General features: G+C 40.4%; 1 protein-coding gene across 3 annotated transcripts in view; it reads right to left on the bottom strand.

Annotated features, from left to right (window-relative positions):
* Positions 1-2,600, bottom strand: part of MTMR9 (myotubularin related protein 9) — a 55,942-nt gene extending 53,342 nt beyond the window's left edge. For all 3 annotated transcript variants that reach the window (XM_028114414.2, XM_088021003.1, XM_028114415.2), the window contains exon 1: positions 2,343-2,600. In XM_028114414.2, the coding sequence (XP_027970215.1) occupies positions 2,343-2,524 (182 nt within the window). In that variant the 5' untranslated portion in view covers positions 2,525-2,600. The remainder of the gene's footprint in view (positions 1-2,342) is intronic.
* Between the last annotated feature and the right edge of the window lie 21,873 nt (positions 2,601-24,473).

The raw sequence follows: 24,473 nt of genomic DNA, 5'->3' as shown, positions 1-24,473 counted from the left end.
CAGCCACCCAGGCGATGTCATTCATTTAAATGTCAGTTGTCTTTTCTGAAATTCCTTCAAAGAACACTGCCTCCTGGCATTCTCTATCCTCCATCTTCCTCTATTTTCCCTCCTGGCACTTATTACCTGACACTGTTATTTACTTATTTTCCGATTTATTTGAATGTCTATCTCCTCTACTACTACACAAGCTCTTCAACCCTCTTAGTCACCACTGTACCTGCAGAGCCCAGATGGTGCCCAGCACACAGAAGACACATGGAAGTATTTCTTGAGAGCAATAATTAAACTCTAATCTGACCGCCTAGCTCATGCTCTTTCCATCACAAAAGGCTGCTTCTGGGAAAAAGATAAATGTATATACAGTTTGTCATTTCTCCCCTAACAGATTAAAAGGTCATGTCTTACATATATTTTTTAAGCTCTACCAGGCCTAGCATGTAGTAGATGCTGGGTAAATATGAAATGAAAGCCTGAAAAGCAACCATAAAATAAGAAAAAAAGAAAAGGGAGCTGGTGGTAAGGAGAAATTCTAATTTGTATTCTGTGGCATCACCGATCATACTCCCTGTGTGCCTATCTGCCCAAGTTAGGAGTTTTGAAAGAGAGAAAAATTAACCAAATATAAGTCCTGGCTTCAAGGATCTAACATATGTGTAAATACCAAAATACAAATTTTAATACATACTTATTAAAGAGGCATAATTAAAGAGTTAAAAGATTTCAAGGTGAGGAGAATTACTTCTAGTTGCGGAAATTAACAGAAGAAACTAAAAAAGAGGGGGCAGTTAAAAGGGTTATACTACACATTGATTAAATGAGTACTGATTGGATGATAGACTATGAACTCCTGAAAGATAAGAACTATACTTTATTCATCTTGGTGTTCTTCATGCCTCACAAAATGCCGAGAACATAAAGACATTAAATAAATCTTTAACAAACTTGGGAGGAACAAGGCATTCCAGGCAGAAGGAGGAGCAGCAGTAAGATACAGACATGAGAATGCAGGACACAGTGAGCAAAAATAAGAGTGAGGACTGGCTAATAGAAAGGGTTCATGAGGGGCGCCTGGGGGGCTCAGTCAGTTAAGTAGCTGCCTTGGGCTCAGGTCATGATCCCAGGGTCCTGGGAAGGAGCCCAGCATCAGGGTCCTTGCTCAGCAGGGAGACTGCCTCTCCCTTTGCCCCCCCACCCCACTTGTGCTCTCTTTAAAATAAATAAAATAAAATCTTAAAAAAAAAAAAAGGGTTCATGAGGTGGGAAAAGTAAGTTAGGGCCAGACATGGACTACCACAAATGACAGAGTAGAAGGTTTATATTCTGCAGGCCAGGAGAGACCATTGAAAACTTTTACACGGGAGAAGGTGATCTGAGGAGTCTAGTAGGAGTCCTCTGCGTGAAAAAATAAATATATCTGTCAACAATTCATCCCTACCGTTTTCAATTCTATCACTGGAAATTACCATCTTTTAAGGCATAACCTCTCTAGGAATCTACTTAATATCCAAATTCTCTTGAGAGATAATTAAAAAAGCTGTTGTCATTCATTTATACTTTAGTGTAAACTGGATAATCAATTCACCTTCTCCTAGCTAGAGTTAAGTACACAGAGCCATTGGGAAAATAAGAATTTTGACTACAGACAGAAGTATAACTTTACGACTCTGAGACACTACCCCATTGGAAAGACAGAGTCTGGGGTGCAAAAAAAAAAGAGGTTAACTAATTAATACCTTTACTTAAGAGCCAATTCTGTTTTGTTTTGTTTTTTTCCCAAAAGCAGAACTTAGTAAGGATAAATAAAAGATATTATAATCTCCCATAGTAGGAAGTATTCAATTGATGACAAGGAAGGTGAGAAATATGATAAACTAACCATTTTTGAAGGAAAGAAAAAAAAGTTTTGTGGAATTTAGACACTACATACTAAGTTCTTTGAGTTGTCCTCAAAAGAGGCAAGTAAAGACTTTACCTAAATCACATTCAACCACTTCATGGAACTGTGGCGGACAGTTAATAATCCAAGGAATATGATGCTGCAAGAAGAAATGTTTTTTAAAAAAGGTTAAAAATCCACCCAAATGATGTTATGTACCAAAAGTGATCATCAAGCTGATAACAACCATATGATAACCCTGGGAATTCCATTCAGATGTAATGGAAATCAGGCATCTCACTGGGATGGTTTTCTGCTTTCTAAAATTCATATCCTCAATCTAGGCCGGAGAAGGCTCATTTTGCTGGCGGGTTAGGCGAGGGGGCGCAAGGAAAACACTGGGACGCGTGGCCGCAGACATCCACCAGGCTCCCTACGTAAAGGGGGTGGAAGAGGCACTCACCGCTTGTCGATGGCGTCGATGTTTGAATGGAGGAGCCACAGCTCCTCCGTGTTGTCCTGCCGGGAGGACAGGATCAGGTGGTGACCAGTCAGACACAAGGTCCCTTCGACGGCGGGATAGAAAGGCCGGTGCAGCACCACATTGTCCACCCGTGGGGTCTTAATCAGCTCCGCAAACTCCATGTTCCCCCGCGGCCGGGGCCACGGGACTGCCGAGGCCCGGAGGTCCGAGGTGCAGACACCGCCGCAGGGCTGGGGAGGAGAATGACCCGGCTCGGGGCAGGCCCGAGGGGCGGGGACGGGGCGGGGAGGCCGGGCCCCGCCCCAGGCTCGGGTGGGCGCGGCGAGGCCTGCGGTCACCGTCACTGGCCGCGGGAAGACGAGGGCTGGGGCTGGGCCAGGCCCGGGCGTCCCTCTCGCACTCCTGGTGCCCGCCGGCCCAGGTCTCGGGCGAAGAGAACGCTCCGCGACAGGCCCAGCAGCCGCCGCCGCCACCTGGGGACCCGGCCTCTGCGGGGCAGGCTGAAGGGAGAAAGAGGAGGCCGCTTTGGAGCGAGTTTTCAACACCGAGCTGCTAGGGACTCCTGGCGGAAGTAGCTGCTGGGAGCCGGAGCCTAGGGTAACTCCGGGCGGAAGCGGTGGAGCTCGAAACTCGGAAGACAGGGAAGTCAGAGCCGGAAGTCAGTCCCCTCCCCAACAGGGTGCTTCCGGGAACACAGACCTCCAAGATTTGTGTTCCTACCAGGAAAAAGCTCTTTACGTTCATGTCTACCGCGGTACCTCGCATCCCTCTAGATATTCCATATCAGAAAAGGCCGGGGAAGATGGAACGACGAGAAGAGGTCCTTGTCTGCCTCCCTGCACTTGAGTAGTAATCCCTCCTCCAAGCGCTCTTCATAGCGTGGGGCTGTCGTTAATTGTGATGATTTTCGTCCATTCGCCGTGAGATGACAAGTGTGGGATCGAATGAGTGATTGTGACGGTAGAGAATCCTCCAGGTGTAAGGGAGAAACCCAGCGCCGGGCGCGGCCGACTCCCAGAGAGCGCCGCGCCAAGGTTCTGTGACCTTGAGCAAGGAAAAGGAAAAGCATGCAAACACCTATGAGAGCGACCTTGGTAGAAATAACATACAATGCACAGAAGAGGAAAAGATTAATCCTATCCAGTGAGGAAACTCAAGTGACTTGCTAAAACAGTTAATCTGTAGCAGAGACTGGACTTCGGTCTAGATCTATGAAATCAAGGTACTGGGGCTTTGACACCACCACACAGCCTCCCCGTTAGATACAGTGCCACCGAACTACTCCCAGATACCTAAATTACGCCGGAAATTTACTTAAATAAGTTCTCTTTGTTTAGGCCCTCCCCCAAACTATTTTCATTATAAAATAGAGAATTAGAGGGGAAATATGCAAGGGTTTGAGTCCTGGTCTGCTGTCAGTCCATTAACCTTTGAAATCCCCACCATCTAGTACCTAAGGACAGCTAGTAGGCTAAAGTCGCACAGCAATCAAAGACAAAGTTAATTGCCTAAAATCTCACCAGATCAACCACCAACAGTGTCCTTGCATGTGCCCTTGCCCTTCCTAAAATCTTATTAAAACAAAAACACTTTATAAAATTGTTACAGCTGAGAGGCCAGCTTTATTTGTCTGCAAAAGAAAAAAGGAACCAACAGAAAAGGGAGAATGAGGGAATTGGTTTATAAAGCTATTTTTTTAATTGGGATTTTTGTTGTCCTTCCACTTTGTGGCTCATTATAACAATTACCAATTAAGAATTTACTTCCAGAATAAACAATCAGGGAAAGTTTTATGGAGAAGGTATCATTTGAAACAATGACCTTGAAGGATGAGTAAGATTTACACCCTGAATGGAATGTAGCCAATATGTCTTGTCTTAATTTAATGATGTCTACTAGAGGTAGGGAAAAATTCTCCAAAAATTCCATGACCTTTTCTTTTAGTTTAACTGAAAACAAAAAACAAAAAAGCCTATGAAAAAACCATTGTGTCATTACATTTAAAAGTGTTTAATATTCCATAAAGGCGTAAACTTTTTGCCCACAAGAGAAAGTTGTCAGTATCATGCTGGATTGCTATAAGGAAACACTGGAAACTCTTAGAAAATTGCATCTACTCTGGGTTTAAGCTCAAAGCAAAGAAAGCCCCTGAGATCCGCAGAAAACAAATATACAATAGCAAAGAATAGAGGGGATGCCGATTATGTGAACTTGGTAAGTACATGAACAATAGATGGCAGTAGAGATCGACAGTAATAGGGTAGGCTTCCATTCTATTAACATTAATTCAATGAGGCTGTAGTCAAACAAGTTTTGTTTTTTTTAAGATTTTTATTTATTTATTAGAGAGAGAGAGAGCATGAGAGCGTGGAGGGTCAGAGGGAGAAGCAGACGCCCGGCCGAGCAGGGAGCCCGATGTGGGACTGGATCCGGAGACTCCAGGATCATGATCTGAGCCGAAGGCAGTCGTTTAACCAACTGAGCCACCCAGGCAGCCCAAGTCAAACAAGTTTATTATCCAAACTGCCTGGATGCAAGGGTCTCAGATGATTCAGATAAATAAAAGAAGATGATGGCATTTATTTCTTTATAAAGATGTATTTATTTATTTTAGAGAGCGCAAACAGGAGGGAGGGGAAGAGAGAGAATCCTCAAGTAGACTCCCCACTGAGCGTGGGGCCCATTGTGAGGCCCAAGGCTCGATCCCAGGACCCCTGAGATCATGACCTGAGCCAAAATCACGAGCTGCCCACCCAACCGACTGAGCTACCCAGGTGTCCCAATGATGGCATTTATAATGCAAGTAAAACACTCAACACCTTACAGGCATTATTATTTTAATAATTTTATGAGATAATAAATGGTATTAATGTGTAATCATCTTATTCTATCAAATAGTCACCTAGCATGTATTAAGTGCCTACTTGGTCATCAGCACTCTGGAGAAGAGAAACAATAGATCTGACACAGCCCTTGCCCTCAAAAAGTAATAGCTACTTTGGGAAGGCCAACACACCCTACACAACTAATGAACAAAAAATAAGAGAGTAAGTGCTAAATTTTGAAGTACAGATTTACTTCCCTGGCTCTGTGTTTCTCTACTAGTAGTTAGTAGAAATTGAGAGTTTAAGGTAGTTTGAAGACAGCAGGTCAACAATTGCCAAAAGTAGCAAGAGCATCTAAGATGGAGAACACATTGCCCATATGTGCCACTAGTGAGCAGTTGTTCTCCATGGGCTTGACTGTTAGTGGCTGCATCGAACTTAATAACCTCATGCCTGTCTTCCTTGTGTTCTCCATCCCTTTACCCTCCAATCAAATCAATCACCAAGTTGTTGATCTGATCTTCTGATAGTTCTTGAATCCCCCACTCTTCCCCATCCCCAAGGCCATTGCCATAGTTCAGGCCACCACCATCTCTCACTGTACTTAAGGGGGAAAGCCTCAGTTGGTCTCATTTCTTCCAGTGGAGTTTCCCTCCAGACTCTTTTTTCCATTTGGCAGCTAAAGCCCTTTATACTGTTCTAAATTTCGTTTTTCTTTTCTTGTAAGTCCCTTTGTGATCTAGCCCCTTAGGCGGTGATCAGTAATACAGATATCTCTCCTGATCTCTCTCTCTCTACCTGGCACCACAGCTCCCAACCCCCATTTCCAGCAGTTTGCACACCAGCTCTCCCTAAATAGCTTACAGTTTCCTTTTAAGATTTTTCACCCAGTTAGAACCTTGCTACTGAGTGGAAGCATAGAACAGGGACCAGCATCATTAGCATTCCCTGGGAACTTTGTTAGAAATGTTTCACTCCAGAGCAACTGAATCAGAGTCTGCACTTAAACAAGATTCCTAGAAGACTTTTCTGCACATGAAAGTTTGAGAAAGCAGTGTTTTAAAGAATCTGGTTGTTCTTTCTGCCTCTCCCTCACTCCCAATACCTTGCCCCTTGACCTGCTAATTCCTATCATCCTTCAGATCTCCTCTGAGATGTCACTGCCTCTAGGAAGCCTCTCCTGATTCCACACCTCATGGGCTCCACATTGTATAGGCTCCACAGCACTATGTAATAATAATAATAGTTTTGGGATGCCTGGGTGCTCTGTCAGTTAAGCGACCAACTCTTGATTTCAGCTCAGGTCATGATCTCAGGGTCCTAGGATGGGGCCCCATGTCATGCTCCGAGCTCAGCACAGAGTCTGCTTGTCCCTCTGCCTCTGCTCCTCCTCCTGCTCTCTCTCTCAAGTAAATAAAATCTTTAAAAAATAATAATACATCACACTTTTGAGTGTTTATTCTGTGTTCCGGACATTGTGCTAAATGCTTTTCATGCATTGGCCCATGTAGCTCTTGCGCAATTCTCTGAGATTAGTTAGTATTCTCCTTTTACCAATGAGAAAACTGAGGCACAGGGATCTTAATAGCTTTTCCAAGGTCAGAGAGCAATAAGTGGTAGAAGCAGGATTCAGACCCAAACAGTTGGGTGCAGACTCTGAGCTCTTCACCACCATGCTACATTGCCACCCATGAGAACTGAGCCCACCTTGGTTGCTCTCTCTAATCTTACCTCTTAATAAACTATATTGAAATAGACTCCTTATGTGTCATAACATTCCACTAGACAATAACCTCCTTGAGAGTAAGGACCATTTCTTGATTGTATGCTCAGAATCCAGCTTAGTGCCTAGACATAGTAGCTACTCAATGTACATTTGTTGAAAGACACCCTGTATTTTACTGAACACATTTCACCCTGGCCTCTCCTCCCACCACCCCAATCACAACTGACTTTAGGTATTTTTTTATTATGTTCAGTTAGCCAGCATACAGTACATCATTAATTTTTGATGTAGTGTTCTATGGTTCCTTATTTGCATATAACACCCAGTGCTCATTACAACACATGCCCTCCTTAGTACCCATCACCAGGCTTACCCTATCCTCCCACCCCCTCCCCTCTGAAACCCTCAGATTGTTTCCCAGAGTCCATAGTCTCTCATGGTTCGTCTCCCCCTCTGGTTTTCCCTTCCTTCCCCTAATGTCCTCCATCCACATATGAATGAAACCATATAATTGTCTTTCTCTGATTGACCTATTTCACTTAGCGTAATCCCCTCCAGTTCCATCCATGTCAATGCAAATAGTGGGTATTCATCCTTTCTGATGGCTGAGTAATATTCCATTGTATATATGAACCACATCTTTTTTTTTTTAAAAGATTTTTTATTTGTTTATTTGGGAGAAAGACAGAGATAGGGAGAGAGAGCACAAGCAGGGAGGAGAGGGAGAAGCAGACTCCCCGCTGAGCAGGTACTCCGATGGGGGTCTTGATCCCAGGACCCTGAGATCATGACCCGAGCCGAGGGCAGATAACTAACCAACTGAGCCACCCAGGAGCCCCGAACTACATCTTCTTTATTGCAGATGTTTGTTTGTAGCAGCGTTCTGATGAGAGTAGGAGGAATGTGGTGCTGTTTTTCCCACCTTGCAGCTGAAGAAATTAAAGCTGATGAATAACTTGTCAGCAATGATGATCATCTCTTACATTTAGTCACTATGTTACAATTCACAAAATATTTTCAAATACGTTATCACATATGCCTTTCTCAATGACCTGGTGAAATAGGTAGGAGAGGTATTGTTCCCAGCTCAGAGAGGAAGAACTGAGGCTCAAGGGATGGTGATGTCCTTCCAATGGCAAAACCAAGCAGAGAGGCAGAGACCCCAAAGGCAACACTTCTGAGTCCAAAATTCAGGCCCTTGCCATCACGCTAATTTAAATTAGACTTACTCTGCATTGTTCTTGTCTGTTCAGATTCTGACCTGTGGGTGTTAGGAGAAGACAGTCACTGCTAAGTAAGCAAAGGGGGGCCAAAGTTTCAAGACACAACCACAACAAAAGGAGAGCTCTGGGGACAATGATTTGATCAATGGACCTGTATTAGGATACATCCTAATAGCCACATTCCCTAGGTCTGGTTCACTAGGTCACTTTAGCTTTTGAAACCAATCAGAACAGCAATCTAGCACTTTAGAAGGTGACAAACTGGAAAGACAAGGGACTGTTGCTATTGCACATACAATAAATCAGCCCAAGCATAATTGCTTAAAGCAACATCCAGCAGTTGGTAGCTAGAGCTGGAGTAGTAGGAGGGGAGAGGCTGAAGCATCTGAGGCATTTCCTCCACCATCCTTTCCTTTCCCATCCTATTCTGCTCTTCTCACTCCCCATCCGTTTCTCTCAGAGACGACCACCTGAAAAGGACAGATGCACAAGTGTCACCCTGCAGATGACTGAGCAATTACAGAAAGAAAAGCATATCTTTACAATGGATGAGATTTGGTGATCATCCCTATAACCAAGTGATCATCAAAGGCACCTAGGCACCTAGGCACCCCTCTCGGCAATCTCAGGGCCTCTCCCATGGTCTCCTCGGGAGTTGATTTGATATTCCTGCTAGTATGGTGGCCTCAGGGTTGTCAGGCTGCATACAAAGCAGCTGGAGGTGTCAAGAGTGAATATTCCCAAGGGCAAAGCAGAAGCTGCATCAACTTTTATGACCTATACTTGGATGTCACATAATGTCACTTCCACTGCACTCTCTTGATTTTAAACCTACTCAGTTTCAAGGGGAGAGGACATAGACCCCCACCTCTCAATAGGAGCAATGTCAAAGAATATATGCCACAGTGATGCATTTGATAGTGGGAAACATATATATGTATGAACTCAACCACCTCTGCACACACTGGCAGCTGGAAAGAGGAATAAAGAGAATATTCAGAAAGTCAACACATTCTTTTTGGCAAAGTGCTTCTCTGCTCATAGCCATAATGAAATGAGCTAAGAATATGCAATTACATATAATTGGATATAATTAAAATAAAGAGTCACATCTAAAATAAAGGCATAATTAAGAAGTAGGAAAATTTACTAGGTGGGAATGTCAACAATGCTAATTCAGTGATTACTGTTGCAGTTTATTTTATCGTCACTGAACCTAAGTCAGGGTCAGTGTCCAATAAAGTAGGGAAGCAACCTCAGTCTGCCCTCAGCTCTTTTATTCACAGCTTCCATTTTTTTCTTTCCCCACACTATTTACAGGAAGCTTTACATATAATTTTAAACGTGACATAATAGTTTTGTTTTCAATCCTTTAATTTGCTCAAGACTATGAAAACTGTTCCAATTTCCCCTCCTGTGTCTCCCCTTGGTTTTCTTCCTTTGGCTTTCCTCCACCATCCTTTCCTTTCCCATCCTATTCTGCTCTTCTCACTCCCCATCCGTTTCTCTCAGAGACGACCACCTGAAAAGACAGATCCACAAGTGTCACCCTGCAGATGACTGAGCAATTACAGAAAGAAAAGCATATCTTTACAATGGATGAGATTTGGTGATCATCCCTATAACCAAGTGATCATCAGAGTAACATCCAGATATTCTGTGCTTCCTGATGTGAGTCAATAACAGATATGCAACATCACCTGGGGTGTGCACTAGCCAGACATGCTTAACATAAGGAATCCATCAGACACATCCACAGAATGGGATATTCTACAAGGCAATTGGCTTGGACTCCCTTACAAAGTCAGTGCCATGGAAAACCAAAACAGAAGCAAAAGGCAAGAGGACCATTCCAGATTCGAAGAAACTAAAGTGATGTAATAACCAAACGCGAGTCAAGAAACTTGATTAAATCCTTGATCAGGAAAAAAAAATGCTATGAAAGACATTTTGGGGGAGGTGTGAACATGGATTGCATACTAGATGACATTATTGAGTTAATGTTAATTTTTTCAGATGGGATAATAATGTGGTTGTGTAGGAGGAAATGTTTTTTCTCAAGAGATGCATGCTGAAAGATTTAAAGATGAAGTGTCACAATGTCTGCAGCTTTCAAATGTTTCAGAAAAATATATACTGATTATATATGTGTGTATATACACACACACATATATATGTACACACATTGAATACACATATACATAGACAATACACACAAACATCATGAAAGTGGCAAATTATTGATAATTGGTTAATTTGGGTGAAGTGTTTAAGGATATGTAGTGCACCAATCATCCAGCTTTTCTATATTTGAATATTTTTTCAAAATTGGGATTGAAAGAATCAAAATAAAAAAGACCTGCAACAGTATGATGGTCATCGATGCAAGTTTTGGCAGCTAAACACAACAGCAGACATGGAGCTGTGGCTTAGCATCATATGTAGTCTAGAGTGGCCTAGATGGGCAATTCAATGTTAATACAGCCCTGACACAGAGAAGCAAAACTGCAGACCCTTCTGAGAGAGTCTAGATTCTGACAGATCATCAAAGACCACCGAAAGACTGGCCACCAGTGACTACTGCTGTGAACTTTGTTTTATCATAAGGGGTTACTGGTAGGAGCTCAAATATGAGTAGCTAAATCATACATTCAAAATTTAAAGTCCATGCAATGTAATCTTGTCACCAGCCAGAATTTCTCTACACCTGAAATTTGCAAATCCCCAAATTCCCCCTTCTGACCAATATCCTTTACCTGACCTTCATGTACGCTAACCCTGCCCTGCTTAGGTAGACTCTGAGTCCCTTCTAGCCTTCTTTAACTCATATTCCTCTGTGCTCAGGCCCCATGCACTGATCAGTAGCTTCCATGACACTCTCTAGCACTCACTCCCTCACCTGCATGAAGGCAAGAACTGGGTTCTACTGATCTTTGTAGCCCCAGAGTTGAGCACTGTGATGGGTACATAATAAATATTTGATAAATACATCTGAATGAAATGGAATCATCTAATCCAACCCTCTCATTTTACAGATGAGGAAACTGAGGCTCAGATGCAAAACAACTTACCTAAAATCACATGGCTGGTGAGTGGCAGACCGGGAAGGAAAACCCATTTCCTTGTCACTTTCTGATCAGAGATCTTTCTACTGCCAATGCTTCCTTCCCCATCATTTGTTAAGTCTAGTTTAGTTTTTAATTTTTGAGATAGGATGGATGGGGAACAGGGAAAGAATAAAAAGCCAGTTTGTCTACAAATACCAGCTAATGGCCCAGGGCATGTCTCTTGGTCTGGCCTCTGCTCTCCACTTCCTCCACCTGCTCATCCCCGGGGGCATGGAGGTAGATGTGACTAGACACCAGGAAAGATGGGGTAGTTCCCTCCTCTGCTGGTTTTCTGCTGCATTTTTAATCAGTTCCTCCCTAGTGGAAAGTCTCTGGTCCCTTGATTCACTTTCACTTTTTCTCCTTGGTTTCTGTGTGTGTGTGTGTGTGTGTGTGTGTATCTGTGTCTGTGTGTGTCTGTGTGTGTCTGTGTATGTATCCCTCAGAATTTTGTTTCTAAGGAGCAATGAAAACCTATCTTTCACGACTTTCAATTTGAGAACATCCCCTACCCTAAGACTTAAGAGGACATTTTGTCATCATCAGTGTCAAAGATTAAAAAAGCCAGACGTGAATTAAAACGGTCAGGACAGATTGTAATCAACAATACACTATTGCAGTAGGGAAGGGTCCACAGTGAATGGAGTTCAAGTTCAGTTCGTTCAGAGGTGACTGGGCATTTCAAAGGGAGAATGGGGGAATAAGGAGGAGAAATGGCTGGTGGGGGAGGGAGGAAGCTTGAATAGGACCAAAGGCAGGTAAAAGCTGAATTGTGTCCTCCCCAAATTCGTATGTTGAATTTCTAACCCCAGTGCCTCAGCATATGACTGTATTTGGACATAGGGTCTTTTAAGAGGTAATTAAAGTTAAGTGAGGTCATTAGGTGGGCTCTAATCCCATATAACTAATGTCTTTATAGGAAAAGGCCGTTAGGACACAGACACACTCAGAAGGAAGACCATGTGAGGACACAGGAAGAAGGTGGCCATCTACAAGCCAAAGAGAGAGGTCTTAGCAGAAACCAACTCTGCTAACCCCTTGATCTTGGACTTCCAGCCTCCAGAACTATGAGAAAATAAACTTAAGTCCCCCACTCTGGTATTTCGTTATGGCAGCCCTAGCAAACTAATACAGATGGTCATCTTTTTATTTGAAAACAGAAACTATATAACACCAAAGATTATGAAATAATTGACAAACACAGATGGCTCTGGTGTCCCTCACTCCTACAGGGACACCAGTTGACCCTGGCAGAGCAATGCTGCTGTGTGGGTCAGGTTGTACCCTGTGGTGATCCAGAATTCTTCCATTCATAGAATGTGGAGCCCTCCCTCAGCACTTATCAACTGTGTGACCTCAAGCAATTTGCTGAACCTCTCTGAGCTTCAGTTTTCCTACCTATAAAATGAAAAATAACCAACCTCCCAGCTGTCAAGAAGATTAAATGAAATTATATAATTATTTAAAGTACATAAAGTGCCCAGTACAGGCTATGTCCTTAGCACCCCGTATAACTAATCTCAAGTAGGAATAAAGTCATAAAGTTGAAAACAGGGCATTGTTGTTTGCAGTTCAGTTAGGCACCTTCTCTTTGACTCCAAGACTGTTCGTGTATATTTGAACTGTTTGTGATTGAAAGAAATGTAGAATTCCATCTGTTCTTAGGAGGATTGCCAACGCTTTGCCAGTGACCATTTTTATAGATTCCAGGAAAAGACATTTTGATAGTCTGCCTCACTCCTAGGAGGGTCCTGTACAGATCCTCTAGAAAGGCAGGTCTGGTATATAGGAGGATGCCCCTAATGAGGACAGATTTCTACAGCTTTTCTCTTAACCTGCCTTTGTGTGAGAGCCTCCTCCTGCTTGTCTTCATGGCCTTGGGGTAACCTTGGCAGTGACTGCAGATCATTTTTGGCCATAGGCAATGTTTCTTAAACTGTGGGGTACAAAACATTTGCATCAGAATTTCAGAGGAGGGGGGCATCATAGGGGAACATGCAGATTCCCAGGCTCTTCCCCAAACCTACAGAATCAGAACCTCTGGGAACTTACGCTTGTTCCAGAAGCTCCTCAGGTGATTCTGAAGCTGCAGGTGCTGTCACCTTGATGCAGTGAGTGTTCAACTAATGGTGGCTAGCATATGAATGTAACAGGGAAGGTGAGGAGGCAACAATAGTTATTAAACATTTACTATGTCCCAGGACGTAATATGCTGTATATGTTTCCTACAGATGCTGTAACATATTGCCACAAACATAGTGGCTTAAAACAACATACATTTATTCTCTAAGAGTCTGGAAGTCAGAAGTCTGAAATCCTTTTCACTAAGCTAAAATCAAGGTATTTATGGGCAAAGCCACACTCTCCCAAAGGTTCTAGAGGAGAATAGTTTCCTTGCCTTTTTTAAACTTCTAGAGCTCCATTCCCTGGCTTGTGGCTCCTGCCTCCATCTGCAAAGCATCTTGCTTCAGTAGGCACATTGTCTTCCTCTGTAGTCAACTCTCTCTTGGCCTCCCTCTTATAAGGATACTTATGATTGAATTTAGGGCCCACCCACATAATCCAGGACAATCTCCCCATTTTAAGATCTTTGACTTAATTACTATTGGTTTGCAAATTGGTCCCCATATGTGGAGGGCAAGGAGAGACCAAAGAAAGAGGCAGACTGCTCCAGATTGGTAGATGACAGTTGTAATAAACAAGGGAACTTCCTACAAGACTTGTCTCAGGCAGCTGCAAGCTGAGTAGATCTCCATACTTGCCTAGCAGAATCTTAAAAAAAAGGTTTATACAGAGGCCTTAACTGGGTTTGATCACATACACTATCCAGACGGCCTCAAAAACACATTATTCTCTCAAGGCTGCATCCTTGAAAATGGCTCCCTCTGTGGAAATGGGGGCAGAATGTATATTCTGAGCACAGGGGAGAGTGAGGAGCCTCTGATTGTCTGGGTCCAGCTGATGAGGTCACATCCTCCCAAGGACTTCCTCCAATAATCACATGTGCCAAGTCTTTATTTTGCCATATAAGGTAACATTCACAGGTTCCAGGGATTAGGACCTGGATACTTTGGGGGTCATCATTCACAAACATTATTTTTTAATCCTCAAAACAATATTATGAGGCAGGTAGCATTAACTCCATTTTTTTCAGAAGAGGGAATTGAGATTCAAAAAGGTTAAAATGACTTGTAGCAAACGACACAGCTGGTAGAGGGATTAGGATTTGCACCCAAGACCATCTGGTTTTAAGACCTGTGATCCTTGCTCTGCATCAGATTGAACTATAAGGCCTGCCAAAGGAATCCTACCAGTGACAGCCTATCAGTCTTTCAGATGTCTGAGATGGCCTTTAAAATGTCCCAACATGATGCCATTCTCAGTTTCTTTCCCAGATGCAGGTGAGAAGTCCAGCTTCTGAATTTGAGTGGGTTATTGGAAGACAGGTTATAGACAGAGGTAAGTCGGGTTCTTTCCAAATTCTTGGAACACCTTGAGAAGACATAGATGATTGCCAAACATCCCTCTAGGCCGATTCTTGAGATGAGAGCAGCCACTTGTTTTTAGAGGCTTCACTGTAGTTCTGCACAATTTATGTAAAAAAGATTATGTAGGAAAAACATCTAGGTTAGATCTCAAAGACAAACTTAAAAAGGCATACCCGGGAGGGGTTAACTAACCTTACTACAGTCCTCATTTTACAATATATACTTGTATCAGGTCATTGCATTGTACACCTTAAACTTACGTATGTTATATGTCATTGATGACTCCGTAAAGCTGGGGTAGGAAAGCCAACTTCTTATTAGATAACGTCTCTGAAGTTGCTATGATTCTGGAGTGCTCAGCCAAGCACATATATGGGACATGGAGGGAGAGTGAAGAATTATTGTAATAGTGACTGTAAGAACTATCAGGAGTATGTAGTTCTTGGAATGTCTTAAGTTAGGACTATGAAAACACAATGACAAATGCTATCTGATGACCAGCCAGGTGGAGATAAGTAAACAGGGAACATTCTGAGTAGAGAGGCAGAATATAAGAAAAGGGATATCTAGACTTCACTGCAGGAAAAGGTAAAAATAGAATATTAGAACTTCCATCACAAAGATGCGATTTAATTATAATATTTAGGTTGTAATAAAATTCAGTGTCTTCAAAAAGGAAAGAGAGCAAACTTTTCTATTCCAATCAAAGAGTAGGAAGGGAACCAAAGTTGGGTATTTTAATCTTTAAACAGAAGATAGTCTCCATTTTCGTGTTCTCTTGGTTCCAAAAGGCTGTGCATTGTAACTGAAATCTCTCTAGAACAAAACCACCTTTACACTCTAGTCAATGGCTTATTTATTTATTACATATTTGATATATTAAACAATTAGAATGGTTCTTCAAAGTTAATTGTAATGGGATTTATCTTGGGTTCTAAGTTTCTGTATTTAGATGGGCTTGAATATTCAATACTTACTCTTTTATCAGCAGCCTCATATTAGTTTTACATGGACCCAAACTCAGTCTAAAATTTTTGGATCTCTCCACCATCCTAATTGCCCATTTTTATTCAGGTCCCACCTTCCTGGAGGAATTAGGGGTGTAAAACAATGAAGAGCAAATAGAAGCTTTTCTTAAAGGACAGCTCATCAGGAAAAAGCTAGGGTATGAGAACAGGAAATGCAGTGAGCAAAGCACTACAAAAAAAGAATAACTGTCATTTCAACCTTTTGCATCAAAAGGAACGAGGACTAGGGTGGGTAGCAGACAGTAGTCAAAGGAATGAAGGCAATCTGTGTATTACCTGATATTTGCTGTATCATTTGTCCCTAAAGGTGAGCTCATCAAAGTTCCTAACAAATCCTCATTCAGTGCCAATTTTCTATTGTACCTTTCCTTTTATGCTGTTTAAGTCTACAAAAGTGCAATTTAGCCCTACCTCAAACTAATCACAGAAATAAGTTCTAGTTGAAATAAAATTCACTTATTTAAAGATGTTATTTATTTATTTATTCTTCAGAGAGAGAGAGAGAGTGCACAAGCAGGGGGTGTGGTAGGCAGAGGATGAAGCAGACTCCCCACTGAGTAAGGAGCCCAATATGGGACTCAATCCCAGGACCCTGGGATCATGACCTGAGCCAAAGGCAGACGCTTAACCAACTGAGCCACCCAGGCATCCCATAGCTGAAATAAAATTCTAAATGTAAAAAAACCAAGACTATTGTTTCCCATTCTTAGCAATATGACAAAATATAAACCCCTATCCGGGGGCCAGAGTTTCCATTTAAGTAGTTTGGTTGAGGGGAAAGGGAGGCAAAGTCTAGCAACCACACAGGTGAGAAGTCTACCTGGAGACCTTTGTTTAGAAGGCTGAGATCCTGAAAGCCACAGCTAATTGGGTAATCCAGGGGAAAAACATCCTTTCTCTCTTGAGTTATTAAGGGAACTTGTCTCTCTTGACCTTTCCTCTGAGTGAAGAGGAGAAAAATATGTTTAAGAATTTGCATTTGACCCTCACACAGGTTTAGAATCAGAAGGTACACCATCTGAGAATCCTGGAAGCACAAAACTAATAATTTACTTTAAGGACATCCTGCATTGCTAATATATCAGGTGCCTGTAAAAGCAAATGTACATATTCACTTGAGGATTATATCTTAAACCCAAGTCAAAGAACTATTACAGATAGGGTCTGTGGAATACAATCTCACGATAAATTATAAGACACACGAGGAAACAAGTCACTTGAGCAGAAGTCAGGAGAAAAAAGAAGCTATAGAAACATTCACAAAAGACTGAAGATGTTAGAAAATAAAGCAAAATAAATATTTTAATATGTTTACTGAAATAAAAGAGGTGTTAGAAGTATGACCTTGGAACAAATAAGAACAAGTAGTAACTGAGACCTGCCATGATCTGTACTTAACCGATAGTACCCAAACAAAAACCACAAAGTATCTGCTCAACACTCTACAAAGATATGCTAATATATGGCCATAAAGTTTTAACAAATGTTTAGACAAGCTAACACTTTACAAGCAATTACTTTAGCAAACAGCCTGATGTAAAACCTAGCTTTGCATTAAAAATATTTCCTCCAAGATCCTCAGGGAATCTGTTATTTGACTGTCTACTATACATACCATAAAATTTTGACAAGGCTCAATTCTGTTTTCCCTTTGTCTTTAACATTTTTGGAGGTCCAACAGATCACCTACTACTCAGAACTTGCCCCTCAACTTTTGGGCAGGGGACATTTTGGCAGTATGCCAAAAGGTCTGTGTACCTCTTGACCTCATTTTGAGAAGCCATCACTGACCAGAGAATCCAAGTTGTTGCAGTGATTGGGAACCACTGAGGTATTATCTGTCAAAACTCCTAAAAGTTGCCATGAGATTGTTGAAACTGAGTGGTGAGTACATGAAGAGCTCATCATAAGCTGTCTTTACTTTTGTATTCATTTGAAATTTTCCATAATGACTTTAAAAATAGAATCTGCTGTAGAACACTCCTCTCAACAACATCAAAACGTACATTCTTCTCAAATGCACATGGAGTATTCTCCAGATAGACTATATGTCAGACCATAAAACAAACATTAATAAATTTAAAATTATTGAAATAATACAAGTATGTTCTCTGACCACAGTGGAATTACATTAGAAATCAATAGCAGAAAGTAATTTGGAAAACTCATAAATATTTGAAAACTAAACAACACAATCCTAAATAACCAATAGATCAAAGTATAAATAAAAATGGAAATCAAAAAATATTTCAAGATGAATGAAAATGAAGATACAATATACCAAAACTTACACAGCTAAGGCAGTGCCTGGAGGAAAACATAGCTGTAAATGTCTACATGAAAAAAGAAAAGATTTCAAATCAATAACCGAACCTTCCATCCTAAGACACTGGAGAAAGAGAAACTAAACCTAAGGCAAACAGAAGGAAGGAAATAATAGATTTAGAACAGAAATTAATGAAATAGAGAATACAAAATAGAGAAAACCAATGAAACCAAAAGTAGGTCATTTTAAAAGATCAACAAAAACTGACCAAGAATAAAGGAAAGAAGACTCAAATTACTAGAACCAGACTGAAAGAGGGGCCATTACTACCAACCTTACACAAACAAAAAGGATTATAAAGCAATACTATGCACAATTGTATGCCAATATATAGATAACTTACATGAAATGGACAAGTTCCTAGAAAGACACAAACTATTGAAAACAACTCAAAGTGAAATAGAAAATTTAAATAGACCAAATCAAATAAAGACATTAAATTGGTAGTAAGAAAAAAAACACAACTTACAAAAAAGCTCGAGCCCAGATGGATTCACTGGCCAATTCTACCAAACATTTAAGGAAGAATTAATACCAATTCTTTACAAACTTTCAAAAAATAGAGAAGATACTTCTCAACTCATTCTGTGAGGCCAGTATTACCTGATACCCAAACCAGACAAAGACATCACAAGACAACTATAGACCAATATCTCTCATGAATATGGATGCAAAAATCCTTAACAAAAGTCTAGCAAACCAAATCTAGTATTGTATAAAAAGGATTACACACATGACCAAGTGGGTATTATCCCAGGAATACAGGTTAGTTTAATGTCTGAAAATCAATTAATGTAACACACTGTATCAATAGAATCAAAAACAAAATGCACATAATTATCTCAATAGACACAGGAAAAGCCTTTGACAAAATCCAATACCCTTTCTTGATTAAAAAAGAAACAAAATACTAGTAATACCTATCAAAATACCACCAGCCTTTTTCACAGAGCTAGAGCAAACAATCCTAAAATTTGTATGGAACCACAAAGAACCTCAAATAGCCAAAGCAATTATTTTTTTTATAATTTTTTAATTGTTATGTTAATCACCATACATTACATCATTAGTTTTTGATGTAGTGTTCCATGATTCATTGTTTGTGCATAACACCCAGTGCTCCATGCAGTACGTGCCCTCTTTAATACCCATCACCAGGCTAACCCATCCCCCCACCCCTCCCCTCTAGAACCCTCTGTTTTTCAGAGTCCATCATCTCTCATGGTTCATCTCCCCCTCCGACTTACTCCCCTTCATTCTTCCCCTCCTGCTATCTTCTTCTTCTTTTTTTTTTTTTAACATATATTGCATTATTTGTTTCAGAAGTACAGATCTGTGATTCATCAGTCTTGTACAATTCACAGCGCTCACCATAGCACACACCCTCCCCAATTTCTATCACCCAGCCACCCAATCCTTCCCACCCCCCACCACTCCAGCAACCCTCAGTTTGTTTCCTGAGATTAAGAATTCCTCATATCAGTGAGGTCATATGATACATGTCTTTCTCTGATTGACTTATTTCACTCAGCATAACACCCTCCAGTTCCATCCACGTTGTTGCAAAAGGCAAGATCTCATTCCTTTTTATGGCTGCATAATATTCCATTGTGTATATATACCACTTCTTCTTTATCCATTCATCTGTCGATGGACATCTTGGCTCTTTCCACAGTTTGGCTATTGTGGACATTGCTGCTATAAACATCGGGGTGCACGTACCCCTTTGGATCCCTACATTTGTATCTTTGTGGTAAATACCCAGTAATGCAATTGCTGGATCATATGGTAGCTCTATTTTCAACTGTTTGAGGAACCTCCATTCTGTTTTCCAGAGAGCCAAAGCAATTCTGAAAAGGAAAAACAAAACTGGAGGCATCATGATTCCAGATTTTAAGCCATATTACAAAGCTGTAATCATCAACACAGTATGGTATTGGCACAAAAAACAGACACATGGATCAATGGAATGGAATAGAGAACCCAGAAATGGGTTCACAACTGTATGGTCAATTAATCTTTGACAAAGCAGGAAAGAATATCCAATGGAAAAAAGACAAATATGCTGTTGGGAAAACTGGACAGCAAGAAGCAGAAGAATTAAACTGGACCACTTTCTTATACCATATACAAAAATAAATTGAAAATGGATGAAAGACCCAAATGTGAGACAGGAAACCATCAAAATCCTAGAGGAGAGCACAGGCAACAATGTCTTTGACCCGGGCCATAGCATCTTTTTACTAGACACATTGCTGGAGGCAAGGGATACAAAAGCAAAAATGGATTATTGGGACTTTATCAAGACAAAAACTTCTGCACAGTGAAGAAAGCAATCAACAAAACTAAAAGGCAGCCTACAGAATGCGAGAAGATATTTGCAAATAACATATCTGATAAAAGGTTAGTATCCAAAAATCTATAAAGAACTTACCAAATTCAACACACAAAAAACAAATCATCCAGTTAAGAAATGGGCAGAAGACACAAATAGACACTTTTCCAAAGAAGACAATCAGATGGCTAACAGACACATGAAAAGATGCTCAGCATCACTCATCACCAGGGAAATACAAATCAAAATCACAATGAGATATCACCTCACACCTGTCAGAACGGCTAAAATTAACAACACAAGAAACAACAGGTTGGTGAGGATGTGGAGAAAGGGTAACCCTCTTGCGCTGTTGGTGGGAATGCAAACTGGTGTAACCACTCCAGAAAACAGTATGGAGTTTCCTCAAAAAGTTAAAAATAGAACTACCCTATGATCCGGCAATTGCACTACTAGGTATTTATCCAAAGGATACAAAAATACAGATTTGAAGGGGTACATGCACCCCGATGTTTATAGTAGCATTATCAACAGTAACCAAACTGTGGAGAGAGCCAAATGTCCATCGATTGGTGAATGGATAAAGAAGATGTGATATATATATAACGTACTATTACTCAGCCATCAAAAAAAAAAAAAAACACAAAAAAAATCTTGTCATTTTCAACAACATGGATGGAGCTGGAGTGTGTTATGCTAAGTGAAATAAGTCAGTCAAAGAAAGACAAACACCATATGATCTCACTCATATGTGGAATTTAAGAAAGAAAACAGATGAACACATGGGAAGGGGGAAAAGAAAAAAAGGAGAGAGGAAACAAGCCATAAGTGACTCTGAATGATAGAAAACAAATGGAGGGTGGTTGGAGGGAGGGGGCAGGGGATGTGCCAGATGGGTGATAGGTATTAAAGAGGGCACTTATTGTGATGAAAAAAAAAAAACACTCAACAAACTATACGAAGTGACTTCCTCAACCTGATAAAAGACATCTATGAGAAACCCACAATTAACATTATACTTAACGGTTCCCTAAGATCAGGAATGAGACAAAGTTGTCTTGCCACTTCTATTCAGTATTATATTGAAGGTTCTAGTAAAGCAGTTGGGCAATAAAATGAAATAAAAGGCATCCACATTAGAAAGGAAGAAATAAAATTATCTCTATTCACAGTCAACATAATCTTGTATGTAGGAAATCCTACAGAATTCACTTAAAAAGAAATTATTAGAACTAATAAACAAGTTCAGCAGGGTGGCAGAATGCAAGATCAACACAAAAATCTATTGTATTTCTATATGCTTGCAATGACCAATCTGGTAAACAATTCCATTTACAATAACATCAAAAAGAATAAAATACTTAGGAATAAATTTAACAAAAGAAGTACAAAATTTATATTCAGAAAGCTACATAATACTGCTTAGTGAAATTTTGGAGAGGTATCCCATGTTCATGGATTGAGAACCTTAACATTTTTAAAAAGGTGATACTCCCCCAAAGTGATCTACACATTCAACAAAATCTTTATTAGAATCCCAGCTACCTTCTTTGTAGAAATTGATAAAATTGCTTATAAAATTCATATGGAAATGCAAGAGACCCCAAATAACAAAAACAATCTTGAAAAAGAAAAAGTCAGAAGACTCACACTTCCTGAATTCAGGTTAATGCAGTGGTAATCAAGATAGTGTGATGTTGGCATAAGAATAGACACATAGATCAATGGAGTAGAGTGTCCTGAAATAAACCCATGTGTCTACAGTGAGTTGATTTTCAAAAAGGGTTCCAAGACCATTCAATGGGGAAGAATATTCTTTTAAGCAAATGGTGCCAGAACAATTGTATAGCCAAATGTTAAAGAATGAAGTTGGACACATACCTCACACCATATACCAAAAGTTAACTCAAAATGAATCAGACCTGAATGTAAGAATTAAAACTCTAACATTGTTAGAAGAAAATATTGGGGCAAATCCTCATGATGTTGGATTTGCAAAGAGATTCTTAGATATTTCATCAAAAAATGAGCAAAAAAGAAAAAAATGGATAAATTGGACCTCCTCAAAATTGAAAACTTTGTGGTTCAGGGGGACACTATCAAGAAATTTAAAAAACAACCTGCAGAATGGATGAAAATATTGCAAAATATATATTTGATAAGGGACTTGTATCTAGAATATATTTTTTAAAAACTCTTATGACTAAGAATAAAAAGACAAATAATCCAATTTAAAAATGAGTGAGGTCTGAATAGACATACCTCCAGAAAAGATATAGAAATGGCCAATAAGCACATGAAAGATGCCTGAAATCAGAAAAGTGTAAATCAAAACCACAAGGAGATACCCCTTAAGATGAGTAAAATCAAAAAGTCAGGTAAGGGCATGTGGATGGCTCAGTCGGTTGTGTCCAATTCTTGATTTTGGCTCAGGTCATGATCTCAGGGTTGTGAGATCGAGTCCTGAGACAGGCTCCATGCTGGATGTGGAGCCTGCTTAAGACTCTCTCTCTCCCTCTCTTTCTGCCCCTCCCTGCCTGCTTGTGCTCATGCTCTCTCTTTTTCTCCCTCTCTGAAAAAAAAGGCAGGTAATAAATGTGAAGATGTAGAAAAATTAGAATCTTTATAAATTTCTGGTTAGGATGTAAAATGGTGTGTCACCTTGGAAAACATTCTGGCAGTTCCTCAAAAAGCTAAACATAGTTTTACCATTTGACCCAACAATCCACTTCTAAAGAAATGAAAATATTTCTACACAAAAACTTACACAAGAATGTTTGTAGCAGCATTATTCATAATAACCAAAAGGTGGAAACCCAAATGTCCATCAAGTGATTAATGGATAAACAAAATGTGGTATATCCATACAATAGGGTATTATTCAGCCGCAAAAACAGTGAACTCCTGATACATGCTACAGCATGGATGGACCTTGAACACATTATACTAAATGAGAGAAGCCAATCACAAAAACCACATACATGATTCCATTTACGTGAAATGTCTAGAATAGGCAAATCTACATATAGAGACAGGAAATAAGTTGGTGTTTGCTCAGAGATGGAGGGTATGGGGGGCATAAAGGAATGATAGCTAAAGGATATGGAATTTCTTTTTGAGGTGATAAAAATGTTCTAAAATTTACTGTGGTGATGGTTGCATAGCTCTGTAAATATACTAAAAACCATTGAATTGTACAGTTTAAATAGGCCAAGTGTATGGCCTGTGAATTGTATCTCAACAAAACTGTGATAAGGAGAGGGGAGGGGAGCCTGGGTGTTTCAGTCAGTTAAGCATCTGACTCTTAATTTCAGCTCAGGTCATGATCTCAGGGTGCTGGGATTGAGTCCTGTATTAGGCTCTGTGCTCAGTGGGGAGTCAGCTTGAAGATTCTCTCCCTCTACCCCCCCAACTCTTTCTCTCAAATAAATAAATAAATCTTTAAAAAAAAAAGGAGGGGGGAAACTCTAAGACCAGACATACAAATTAATGTAGGGTTAACCCTTACCCTGTATTAAGCTATGTTTCAGAGAACATGCTCTAAATCAGCACTGTACAGTAGAAATTTCAGTGAGGATGGCAATATTCTATGCTGCCCAATAGGGTAACCACTAGCCACATGTAACTACTGAGCAATTAACGTATGTCTAGGGGACCATGGAATTTTTAAATCTGTTTGTGTGTGTTTGAATTATGGGGTGTTCTGTTCTGATACACATCTCTCACCAAAGAAACTCCTGATTTTATAAGTTCATGCCTTAGGGGAAAGATTCTTACAACTAACTAGAAAAATGGAACTAGTATACTAATTAACCCACATTTGCTATGACTTTCATAGGAATCATTTGATTAAAACCAAAGTGATTCATTTTCAAGAGGCTTTCAAATCTAAATGCTCAAAAGTCCGGTGGTTACCTTAAGTCACATTAGGAATTTCTCCTACTCCGTTTCTCCTTTTTCATGTCACCTGCAATGGTCTGAATGTGCTCCCCAAAATTCACATGTTGCATCCTAAAGCCCAATGGTGTTTGAAGGTGGGGCCTTTTGGAAGG

Source organism: Eumetopias jubatus, unplaced genomic scaffold (assembly GCF_037043125.1).
Source record: "Eumetopias jubatus isolate StellerSeaLion01/CBP00866 unplaced genomic scaffold, mEumJub1_p1.0 scaffold_2, whole genome shotgun sequence".
Taxonomy (NCBI): Eukaryota; Metazoa; Chordata; class Mammalia; order Carnivora; family Otariidae; genus Eumetopias; species Eumetopias jubatus.
This window is presented reverse-complemented; position numbering and strand designations above follow the sequence as displayed.